The sequence below is a fragment of the Esox lucius genome, chromosome 20 (genome assembly GCF_011004845.1).
Source record: "Esox lucius isolate fEsoLuc1 chromosome 20, fEsoLuc1.pri, whole genome shotgun sequence".
In the NCBI taxonomy this organism is placed as follows: domain Eukaryota; kingdom Metazoa; phylum Chordata; class Actinopteri; order Esociformes; family Esocidae; genus Esox; species Esox lucius.
The window spans coordinates 23,220,045-23,232,583 of record NC_047588.1 but is presented as its reverse complement, the minus strand read 5'-3'; the positions used below and the strand labels follow the sequence as shown (position 1 = coordinate 23,232,583).

General features: G+C 40.9%; 1 protein-coding gene across 1 annotated transcript; it reads left to right on the top strand.

The window, feature by feature from the left end:
• The first annotated feature begins 10,245 nt into the window (after positions 1-10,245).
• popdc3 (popeye domain containing 3) lies at positions 10,246-12,516 on the top strand. The gene is made up of 3 exons (XM_010899000.4): positions 10,246-11,560; positions 11,648-11,756; positions 11,836-12,516. Exons 1-3 carry the CDS (start codon positions 11,058-11,060, stop codon positions 12,124-12,126), a joined length of 903 nt encoding a protein of 300 aa, XP_010897302.1. The 5' UTR covers positions 10,246-11,057; the 3' UTR covers positions 12,127-12,516.
• The last annotated feature ends 23 nt before the right edge of the window (positions 12,517-12,539 follow it).

Here is a 12,539-nt window from a genome sequence, read left to right as displayed (position 1 = left end):
GTTGCTTTGATGGCGGCCTTCAGCTCATCTTCTCTTGGGTCTGGTGTATCTCATTTTCCACTTGACAATGCCCCATAGATTCTCTATTGGGTTCAGGTCAGGTGAGTTGGCTGGCCAATCAAACACTAATACCATGGGCAGTAAACCAGTTACTAGTCGTTTTGGCACTGTGGGCAGGTGCCAAGTCCTGATGGAAAAGGAAATCATCATCTCCATAAGGCTTGTCAGTAGATGGAAGCATAAAGTGCTCTAAAATCTCCTGGTAGACAGCTCCATTGACTCTGGACTTGATAAAACACAGTGTACCAACACCAGAAGATGACACGGCACCCCAAATCATCACTGACTCTGGAAACGTTACACTGGATTTCAAGCAACATGGATTCTGTTCCTCTCCACTCTTCCTCCAGACTCTGGGACCTTGATTCCCAAATGAGATGGAAAATTTAATTTATTCTGAAGAGAGTACTTTGGACCACTGAGCAACGTTCCAGATCTTTTTCTCCTTCGCCCAGGTAAGACACTGCTAACATTATCTCAGATTCAGGAGTAGCTTGACACTAGGAATGCAACACTTGTAGCCCATTTCCTGGACACGACTGTGTTGTGGCTTTTGATGCACTGACTCCAGCCTCAGTCCACTCCTTGTGAAGCTCCCCCAATTTCTTGAATCGGCTTTGCTTGACAATCCTCTCAAGGCTACGGTCATCCCTGTTGTTTGTGCACCTCCTACACTTTTCCCTTCCAGTCAACCTTGCATGAATATGCATTGATACAGCTCTCGGCATGCAGCCAGGCCATTCAGCAATGACCTTCTGTGACTTACCCTCCTCGTGGAGGGTGTCAATGAGGGTCTTCTGGACAACTGTCAAGTCAGCAGTCTTCCCCATGATTGTGGTTGTGTGTTCTGAATCATACTGAGAGATTGAAGGCTCAGGGAGTTAATTAGCTGATAAGAGCTCTTCTCAGGCTGACATTTCTGTATTGTACCTTTTTAATTCAAATATTTTGAAACACTGAATTTTTTGATTTCCATGAGCTGGAAGCTGAAATCATCAACATTGAAACAAAAAAGGCTTGGAATGTTTCACTTTGTATAATGAATCTAGAATATTTGTAGGTACCACAATATTCACTTCATTCATTTTTTGAGATGCACCTGGAGTACCTCATTTTCATTTAATGTGGCTATTCAATTTGTAAATATACTAATGATTCATTTCTAAAATCTTTAGTTACTGTAGTTTTGCAATATTTTTGATGATGAGTAGTACATTTGTTAAAGTCTTACAGTACATTAATAAAATGTGCAGTGGAGAGTAGTCTTGCAGATCCAAACCTCTAAATCCATCCAAATTGTCGGGTCATAGGCCAATGTTTAGGAATCTCGTAACTGCTTGGTTATAGTCCATTTTCTGTGTGACTGTCATGGTGATTTGAAGCTGTGATAGCAGTTATAGCAGAAACTGAGACTGTAGCTAATGGTTGTTGTGGAGACTGTGGAGGAGATCGCTGTGAAGTCGCCTTGAGTGGACCTCATCCCCAAGAGGTTATCATTCCTCCCCCGCTCTCTGTCTAGCCAGCTCAATGGCTTAACTGTCCTGTCCTAGTCTACTCCCCTTCACCTGCCCTGATTGGAAAATACTTGCTAGTTGGAAACCAATCGGGGAAGCTCAACATTAGGCAAACTTTGTGTAAGTTATTTCAGTGTAATCAAGGAGAGGAAGCAAGGAGAGCAGACTTACATTTTTTTAAAGATTCAGTGAGTCAGTCCTCTTATGTTAGGCACTTCCTTGTCCCATCTTTATCCCAGCTAATTACAAAGACTCTGCAAGTGTCTTCATGATTACTTGAGTGAAACCTCCTACAGGTACACTGACTAATGAAGAACACAATCAAATAAAGAATCCCCCCTTCAGTCCCAGAGATTCAGTGGAAGTGTGTGTGGGAGGGATGGGGTGTTAACTGGGTTTGAAGCCAAGCAGAATCAACTGCACTGAGTATTTAAGGCCATAATGTGTAGAGGGGCCCTCAAATGTTTGTATCTAGAATAAAGCGGGGAGGGGCCCTCAGAGACTGCCTATGTATAGGGCCCAGAATTCTGTGCTACACTCCTGCTTGTTAGCTCTGTAAATCTTCAGTAGTTGTTGTGATGCTCCTAATGCTTGTGTTTTATGTTGGATACATTCAGAGTGATGTATGTGTAAGATCGACTTTCCGCTTTCAGCCCCTCCCTCCGGTACGCAACGCACGTCCCATTCATGGTGAACACAGCACACTCCCCAGGTCCCAATCACCTGACTTCTGAACACTGGTTTTATCCCATCTGATTTTCATTAGTGCTCCATTTTGTTCAGTTTTTGTCATGAGGTGTGGTTTGTATTGGTTATGACATCCTTAGCCTGTTTGGTTATGACATCCTTAGCCCGTTTAATTCTCTAGTTTTGATATTTTGCAAGTGTACTGACTAGTTTCTGCCTGTTATCTCTTACTCTGAATTAGCATGTCTGTTTTTGTATCGTTGGGTATCTAATCTCCCAAGTGATCTCTGCCTGCCTGTCCTCTGGGTTTTGCCTTTTGGAATTAAATATACGCTCTGTGTTACCACTCCACCTGGTTTCCTGTGTCATATTCGTAACAGTATGAGACTGGATCATTTCAATCTAGCCTGTTTTCCTAATGTTGGAGGGATTTTAGATGGCTTTATTAGTTGGTTAATAAATTAATTAAGTTAGCAATCTGCTTTGATCATCTGTAAGAACATCAGTAATCAGTATCTTCAATAGGAACAGCACACATGAAAAATGCACATAAACATAGTAAAGTTTCACGTGTGTGGTGTACATATGTGTGCATATGTTATGTGTTATAGGAGCCATACTCAACGTTAACCTCTTCTATTTTCTACCTCTATGTCAAAGGACAGTCTCTTTGCTATATTGATGTCAAAACATTTATCTACAGCAACTAATCCTCCATTGTCTCACTGTTCATGACTGAGCACCAGTGTTAGCTAACATTAGATAGGACATTTTATATTGGTAATGAAATGCCAAGCCATAGGCACACAGCGAGTCAGAAAATATGCAAATTAGGGGAAATTTCTGACAAATTTCACAGAGGTAATGGCAGTTTTTTCCGACCTGAACCAATAGCAAAACTCAGGAACATGATGAAGATGTTCTATTGTTACATGCAGTTAAAGCCAGAATAAATGCTAGCCTAATCATTTGAATCCCATGAAGGAAGAGAGAGCATCACAACACATCTCACCTTTTGTGTGTCATTAATGAAACCCCCCTTCTGCAACAGATAAACTGAAACTATGAAGACATATCCATTCATTCAATATAAGGTTGACGATACAGAGGAATGTTGACTCTATTGCAGTGTAATACTGTGTGTAATATTCTCTGCCATAAAGTCTAAATTTCTGTATACCGCCAACCTTATAATGAAATACTGAATGTCTTCATAGTTTCAGTTTACTTGTTGTAGTCAAAGTCTTTTATTTGTCAAGTGTACCGAATAACATGCATCATTCTGAACAATCAAATTCTTGGGACATGGCTCGCAACATCTATGTAGTAATTAAGAAATATATAAAGTAAAAATAATAACTGAAAATACAAGATATACATAAAAATTGTGACTATATGCAATTTCAAATAATATAGAAATGGGAATATGGACAGTATGAACAGAAATCTTAAATATTATAAATGTAAGTGTTGTAGTGCCTATAAATGTATCCATTAAAATGTGCTAATGTACACAAAGTGACCAGAGCATATGAAGTGTACATGTGATCAATAGCTCAGTGTTGCTGGTTGAGGGGCCTTATGGTCTTGGGGTTAAAATTGTTTTAGTCTGGAAGTGTGTGTCCTGATGCTCCGGTAACGTCTAACAGACCATAGCCTGAGTAGCTGTAGTCTTTTATGATGTCCCGTACTTTCTTGAGGCATCGTGTATGGTATATGCCTTGCACGGAACGGAGCTGACAGTTGCTGATGCGCTCCACTGATTTCACCACCCTCTGGAGGGCCTTGCGGCCAGCAGGGAGCAGCTGCTGTACCAGGCAGCAATGCTCCCTGAGAGGATGCTCTCAATGGTGCACCTGTAAAGTTGGTGAGAGTTTTTGCAGACATTTCAAACTTCTCCTCAGGAAGTATAGGCGCCTTTGGGTCGTTTTTAATGCAGAGTCTGCTTGCCTGGACCAGGTGAGGTCAACTTTGATGAACTCACAGAGGAACTTGAAGCTGAAGACTCTCTATACTTCTCTATATAGCTCCATCGATGTGTATGGGGGCATGATCCCCCCTCTGCCACTTCCTGAAGTCCACAACCATCTCCTTAGACTTGCAGATGTTGAGAAAGAGGTTGTTGTCCTGGCACCATGTAGCCAAATCACTTACCTCCTCACTGTATTCAGTCTCATCGTTGTTGGAGATAAGACCCAGGATGGTGGTGTCGTCCGCAAACGTAAGTATGACGTTGGAGCTGTGTGTGGCCACACAGTCATGCGTGAAAAGCAAATACAGGAGGGGACTGAGTAAACATCCCTGAGGGGATGTCCAGGATCCAGTTGCAAAGGGAGGTGTTAAGACCCAGGGTCCTGAGCTTGGGAACAAGCTTAGTGGGCACAATAGCGTTGAATGCTGAGCTGTAGTCCATGAACAGCATCCTCATGTGTTACCCTTTTCCAGATGGGAGAGGGCGGTGTGTACAGTCTGGGCGATGGCATCGTCCGTAGATCTGTTTGGGCGCTATGCAAATTGAAGGGGGTCCAATATGTCAGGAAGGGTGGAGCAGATGTGGATTCTGACCTGCCGCTCGAAGCACTTCATGATGGTGGAGGTCATTAACCCAGGTGCTTTTGGTTGGGGAAAGTTCTGACATTGACCCTCGGGATAACATTACTGATGCACTTTGAGATGCATGCTGAGACAGAGACTGTGTATTCATCAGTGTCCCCATCAGCTACAACACAATACATCTGCCAGTCTGTGGTCTCGAAGCAGTCCTGGAGAGTGGAAATGGATTCCTCACTCCAGCGCTGAACTGTCCGAAAAACTGGTTATAGTAAGGGGGGCTTTCATTTTAAAAGCTCCATTGCAACGTTAGGAGTGATGGGCCAAGAAGATGGGCCATGGTCAATATTATGCAAACTAATCCGGCTATTGCTAGGCGTTTATCCAATGAAGTAGAGTCTTTCATAAACAAGAGACGGTCTTCCTTTTTGGTCCATCGTTGTATTGCAACAGCACATGTAAAATATTTTTGCTCCATGGGAAACTTTCTGCTACCAACTGGAGGTTGTTAAATGTGCTGTGTTCATTTAGCGTTGTGTTGTTTGTTTTATATGGCAGCACCACAGAAATACTTTGCCTGCTAGCATGCTCATTATAACGTGTATTTGTATTTTCCACATGAGTGAGAATTTCTTTTTGGACGGTTTCATGTTAAATTAAAAAAAGTTCACGAATGGATGTCTACACAGCCCTCCCCCACCGAAAAACAAACACCCATAGCGGATATGCCCATAAACGGCCATCTGGGTCAAGACAGTACGTTTGCAAGTGAATTCACAGTGGAATAGTGGACATCCACCGTTGGGCCCTCTACATCTGGGAACTTTGGGTCGCAACACTCCCGTCCCTTTCTGAGGGACAACAAACGACACTGGCCATAGACATTCATGTAAAATAGCAGTACAAAACAACACTAATAGAGAACCACCAGAATTAAATTAGTTTATAAATGACCCAAAATATATTATGTCAAGTCAATATATGTCCACTATGCCTGCCATAGAACACGCAACATAGGCTACATAGAAAATATTAATTTGGTCCATCTTAAATCATGTCCATTCATTCTCCCAGCATAAAACTGGTGCAATAACCCCACTCTATGGCCAGAGGTGTCCTAACGAGACATCTATTTCTACCTTATTGAGTCTCCAGGTAAGCAAATTACCAGTGAAACTGTTTACTTTTCATAGCTTTTCATAGCTATACTTTCAAAGCAGAAGCACTTGGCTCACAAACCGGATCTTCTGACAAAGCAGGAGGTGGAAACGTGGCTCACGACTCACAAAAGGAGGTTTCTCCATCCTTATTGGATTTCTTACTGAGTTTCATATTCTTTCTAGTTGTTGGTATTAAACTTTCACACGACTCTCACTTTCTGGCAGTCTGAAAACGGCGGACTTTTCTTGAAACCGAAAGGGTCTGTCTTCAGTGGGGGAGAATGGAGGCCACGTAATCTGGAAGATGTTTGTCAAGATGGAATCCTAAAATCAAGATACATCAAAGTTAGCTAAGTTTAGCATTTACATGATGGGATTTTGGTAACCTAAACACAGGGATAGTATTTATAGATAAAGCCCTTCTATCAGGATATTTTTTAGAACATGGAAGGGGAACAAATTTCAGATCAGGGTTCTTTGTTTTGTTGATGGAACTAACTACACAGCAACCCTTTGGCACAACAAGCGTTATTAATTTAAGATGTCCGGTTTGTCTTGTTTATGTTGTTGTAGTCTATGCTGGATGCAGGTTTGTTTTCCCTCATCTACGGGGCGTGGAGATGAGAGCCTACTTTGGATAGAGTATTATCGATCTAACCTATGGATCTAATGTCTAGAGGGCCTTGAAGCCTCAGATAATTATCCCATCTATTACAAGACAATTTGTGATTGGTTGATTCTACTGTCATTCCAAAATGCTGCTCTAATTGAAGTCAATGTCAGTGACATTCGCTGGTGCCTTCTATTTAAAGCCTGAAGGGCCTAGCCAATGAGCATTGAGCACAGCTAGATAATTTCTACCAAGATACTACCAAAGAGAAATTCTGATTGGATATTTTTTCTCTTGGATATCAAGAGAAAAACAGAAGAAATTCAATAAGAAGACAATTACAATTAAGACAAAAAACATTAAAATCAATGAAAATGCAAATTATTATATGTAAAAATATAGATTTGTATCTATCCTTAGGCCCACTCTGAGTGTGTAGAGGGCCCTCACAGTTCCCCACTGCAGTTTGGACAGGGGCAGATCTAGTAAAAGAGCTCAGCTTGACTGGGGCATATCTAGTAGAAAAGCAATTTTACAAACAGACTTGTAGCAAAGGTGGCATCCTATGACAGTGTCACGTTTAAAGTCACTGAGCTCTTCAATACGATTCATTGTACTGACAATGTTTGTCTATGGAGATTTCATGACTGTGTGCTGGATTTTATACACATGTGAGCAATGGGTCTAGCTGAAACACCTAAACTACATTTTTTGTAGGGGTGTCCACATACTTTTTAACATGTGTTTATACCAAATGTCTGGGTCCTCTGCCGAAGTTTCCAGCTGACCCTAGGCCACATTTAGTTTATTTAATGAAATTAGGGGCCTTGGAAATGTTATTTATTTGAAAATAAATGTAGGGAATATGCTGTTGTTTACTGAAACAATTTGTCAATTTTCAGAGTTGTTACAAGTGACTGGTTGTCAAACTGGTGTAATGTTTGACAGCTACATTTGATGTTCTTCAAATCATGTCCACTTTAGCCTACAATGTTCAAAATGTCAGAAAGAAAGTATATTTCTGAAATGTGCCATTTGTGAGGGCAATAGGTACTTTTCATAGCGTTCTAGGCCAATGGTCAGTAGCTGCACAAGGAGTGACAAATAGTGGTTACAGCACTGGACCAGTAATTGAAACGTGACTGGTTGAAATCCACAATCTGAGAAGGTGAAAAATGTGTTATTGAGTAAGGCATTTAATGCTATATTTCTTTTATATGTGCCCTTGCTGAAGAACATCTGCTAAATGACTAATATGTAAACTTGAAAGCCAATGGATTTTCTGTAGTTTGAAAATACATCATTGTAAAAAAAAAGACACAGTTTCCTAATATTTAAATTTGAGAGCATATGTGCCAATGGATTTTCTGTATTTTAAATATGCAATATATTAAATAAAGGACAGAACTGGCAACAGTATTTTAAATGTATTATGATAAGTTGATCTTTAGAATAATTTGCAATTCCAAAGACCAAGGCCTCTATAAATAACAGTAATAACAAGTGCTACTCTGAAAGAGATTCATTATGCCTCTCTCTGTCACTCTCTCTTTGTATGTGTGTGTAGGTCTGGGTGAAAATAAATTGTACTTGGCTGACATACTTTTCCCTAACAAAGACTTCTAGACATTGAGATAATTTTTGCAACCACCAATCACTCCACTCCCTGCCTCCTTCTTTCTTTCAATCTGTCTATATCTCTCTCACTTTAACCCCCAGATGTAACTCACTGGAATGCTCCCCCGTCCCCTGTCCCCCTTAGAAATGTGATCCGTTTTTTTCATAGCGTTTCATGAACTGGAGTTTTCACAGGCCTGAACATTTTACTAAAGTCAAAATCTTCTTCCCTGCTTGTGACCCTGTAGGATGTATTTAATATTACAACCTTGTTTCCCAAAATGTTGGGAGGCTGTGTAAACTGCAAATAAAAACACAATTCAATGATGTGCAAATCATTTAATCCCTATATTTAATTGAAAATAGTACAAAAACAACATTTTATTGTTTTTGGAAAAGAAAAGCCCATTTGGAATTTGCAACACATTTAATAAAAGGTATGTTTAACACTGTGTTGCATCACCTCTTTTAACCATACTGTGTAAGCATTTTGGAACTGAGGAGACCAATTGCTGTAGCTTTGAAAGTGAAATGTTTTCCCATTCTTTCTTGATATAGGATTTCAGCTGCTCAACAGTTCAGGGTCCCCTTTGTTGTATTTGTTGTTTCATAATATGCGAAATGTTTTCAGTGGGTGACAGGTCTGGACTGCAAGCAGGCCAGTTTAGCACAGGGACTCTTTTTACTGTAGAGCTATATTGTTGTAATATGTGTAGAATGTGGTTTGGCATTGTCTTGCTGAAATAAGCAGGGACTTCCCTGAAAAATACTTTGTCTGGATGGCAGCAGACAGTATGTTGCTTCAAAACCTGTATATATTGTTTAGTATTAATGATTCCTTCACAGATGTGCAAGTCACCCATGCCATGTGCACTAATGCACCCCCATATGATCACTGATGTTTGCTTTCGAACTGAGCTCTGATAAGAAGCCGAATGGTCCCTCTCCTCTTTAGCCCTAGGATGTGACATCCATGACTAAAAATGTTGATTCTTCAGGCTACAGGACAGTTTTCCACTTCGCCTCAGTCCATCTTAACCTCCTGGGACTCTGTGTCCTCATTTGAAGACACTATGTTTTAGGCTTCCTGCACCATGCACCTGTGCTGGTGCATGTAACATGCATTACTTATTGATCTTTGAATACCTCTCTGGTACTGACAAATGCAGTGTACACTATGAAGTACAGTATATAAATAAAACACTTTGACTGCATATGTCTGTAGCAATTGTGCCCTTATTCGTTTCCATGTTCAGGCATTGAAATGCACACAAACTTAGTGCACACAAACATACATATACTCACACTGCTTGCAAATTTGTTCATGTTCTGTTTTGATGAAAACAGTTTAAAGAAACAGTTTTCTACTTTGTTACACATTGGTGACTTTATTGTGGTATGTAGTAAAATAAACCCAATGTTATCATACTTTTTGTATGATGTTAACTGGCATTTATTTTTCAAGAAACAATAACATTTCTCATTATCCACATTTAATATGTTGTCTTTGTACTATATTTTGTTAAATATAGGGTTTAAATGATGTGCACGTCATTGCATTCTGTTTTTATTTCCATTTTACACAGCATCCCAACTTTTTTGGAAACAGGGTTGTATTATAACTTATGTTTTTCTCAGTTTTTGCTGTCATCCTTTTTTCATTATCTGTTGTACAATTCTAAACATGGCAGACTAAAATAAGTGTCTATTTATATGACATCTTGGCTGTTAGGCTGAAGTGCAGGACAGAGGATAACCTAGAATCTAGTGTGTCAAGTGACTAACAACAGCTGAAGCCAGTGTCAGATTCCTCCACTATATAATTTTAGACCTTCCCTTACCATCCTCCCATTTCTCATGTACTTGTGTAGTAAGATTCCGTTTTAGAAGAGGGCAATAACTCCTCTGGGGAAGGGGGGGGGGGGGCAGAGCAAGAGACCAGCCCTGAGTGCACTCACACAAACAGACAGAACTAGCACTCTGTGTCGTTCTGTGTTTTCACTCTTCAGCAGCCCTGAGACACAGAAAGTCACCTTGACTGCATTGCAGGTAGGCAGTACAACACCAGGGGAAATGGTAGTGGGTTTTTTTAGCTCAGAAAGAACACTGCTCCCTCCTTCCCTGCCTCTGGCTAGTCTACCACTCTGATTTGTAATTATGATGTCCTGGGAAGATAAGTGAGATGGAGTGGTAAAGACACACACATTGGAGCTGAGCCTTTCACCCAACTCACCTTGACACATATTGGAAAAGAAGTAACAAGTACTGTACTGTATGTGGTCCGTCTTTACAGAAATGACGACATCTTCTGTCAGACATTTCATTCATCATCCCAATCTTTCCTCGATCAAGAACTGTCCTAACACTGTAGTCGCAGTATACCGGTACACCTCTGTCTAGGATGAGAATGCTCTTAGATACAAATGGCAAACATAAATGATAAACGAAAGCTGTGTTGTGTTCTCTAATGCAAATTGGCATCAGTCCGTCTTATTTACTCAGATTTCAGTTGGCCTATCTGTTTTCAAAAATCGTGCGATTGCTTATCCAAATATAAAGCGCAATCATGCGTAGTCGTGCAGGGTTTAACAGAGCGGAGATTGAATATGATAAGTAGGAAGTCAGGACCAAGGGGCGCAGTAGTGTACTGCACCCCTTGGTCTCCGTAACCGGGTCATATCGGTGATAGAATCACTTATATATTCAGTTAAAAACGTAGGCGATTTTATTTACGGTGAACGTCACATTTTATATTTTCGTTTTATATCACCACGCCTCCGTTTCGGAAAATGCTTCTAACGCCCACCACTACAGCTGAAATGTTGATTTAAAACTGTAGTGTAAGAACCCGGGAGTATCATGGAGCCACCAGAATTTTTCCCACCTATTGAAAACTTGACGGCGGCAGTCGTGCATCCGTTATGCGAAGAATGGAAAGAGCGAACCGAGGGTGGAGTGTTCCATCTGGCCAGTATCTTCCTTGTTTTGGGTTATATGGGGGGAAGCGGATTCTATGGGTTGCTGTACTTATTTACCTGTCTCACGCTCGGTTTCTTCTGTAACACCATTTGGTCATGGTCGGACAGGTGCACCACCGACACCTTTTTGTGGAATTTTGCTCTCTTTGGGGTATGTGCGGTTCAACTTGTGCACGTCGCTTATCGGCTTAGGAACGTTACTTTCGATAAGGAATTTCAAGATCTATACAGCTCCATGTTTAAAAAACTCGGGGTGTCACTCATCCACTTTGGAAAGATAGTCGCCTGTTGTGAAGGGGACATCCACATCATAGAAGAAGATCACTGTTTTGCCATGGAGGGCAAGACTGCAATTGATAAGTTGTCTGTGCTTCTGTCTGGCAGGTACATTTAAACTTCTTTCCAAATGTTTTTTCTGGGTTCATGTCTATTTGATATTGTTAGATATTAACGCAGCTTTTCTTCTTACAGAATTCGTGTGACAGTAAATGGGGAGTTTTTACATTACATCTACCCTTTCCAGTTCATCGATTCTCCTGAATGGGACTCTCTCCGTCCTTCAGAGGAGGGAGTTTTCCAGGCAAGTAAACCAGCTGATCAGTTCAATCACATTTTCGCAGTCATATACATACACATAAGTGTTATCTTTCCCCTTGCAGGTGACCCTGCGTGCAGATAATTGTTGTAGGTACGTTTCTTGGAGACGTAAGAAACTGTACCTGCTCTTCGCCAAGCACCGCTACATCGCTAAAGTATTTGCGCTTGTGGTGAGGAATGACATCGCGGACAAGCTGTATTCACTCAACGACAAGGCGTTCGACAGCCGCGGTTTCCGATATGATCTCCGGTTACCCACCTACTGTCACATGCCCCCGATGCCTGAATTGGAGCGGACAGATGGGTTCAAACGAGTTCCCGGACAGTATGGCCAGAGTCACCGTGACTCATGACTGGACCAGAATATTTAATTGTGTACATTTATCACTACTTAATGTCTGTTCATTATCCTCAAGTGCATGTGTAGGCAATGGTTAGCACACTCAGTGTAATTGATACTCACAATGTAATGTTCCTGTCCCCATTTTGAAAATAGATTTTTGTGTTAGTTTAGGGTAATTTGGTTAGGGTGAGAATTACATTACCTAAGAGAGAAATAATGGATTATCTGCTTCAAACAGAAGTTACATCTTAAACATTACTTCTGTTTATGTTTAATTATCAATGCTCTTTATTACCTGTCTGATAACGGAGACTGTAGGTCATTGGTTCCCAACCAGGGGTACTATGACCCCTGGGGGTACTTGGCCTCTCCACAGGGGGTACTTGAAAACACTCATGACACCATAGACTAGTGAAATTAACA

Coding starts and splice junctions, on each gene's coding strand:
- popdc3 (XM_010899000.4), top strand. CDS start 11,058: ATGGAGCCACCAGAATTTTTCCCACCTATTGAAAACTTGACGGCGGCA. Junction 11,561..11,647: donor TCTGTGCTTCTGTCTGGCAG/GTACATTTAAAC, acceptor TTCTTCTTACAG/AATTCGTGTGACAGTAAATG. Junction 11,757..11,835: donor CAGAGGAGGGAGTTTTCCAG/GCAAGTAAACCA, acceptor TTCCCCTTGCAG/GTGACCCTGCGTGCAGATAA.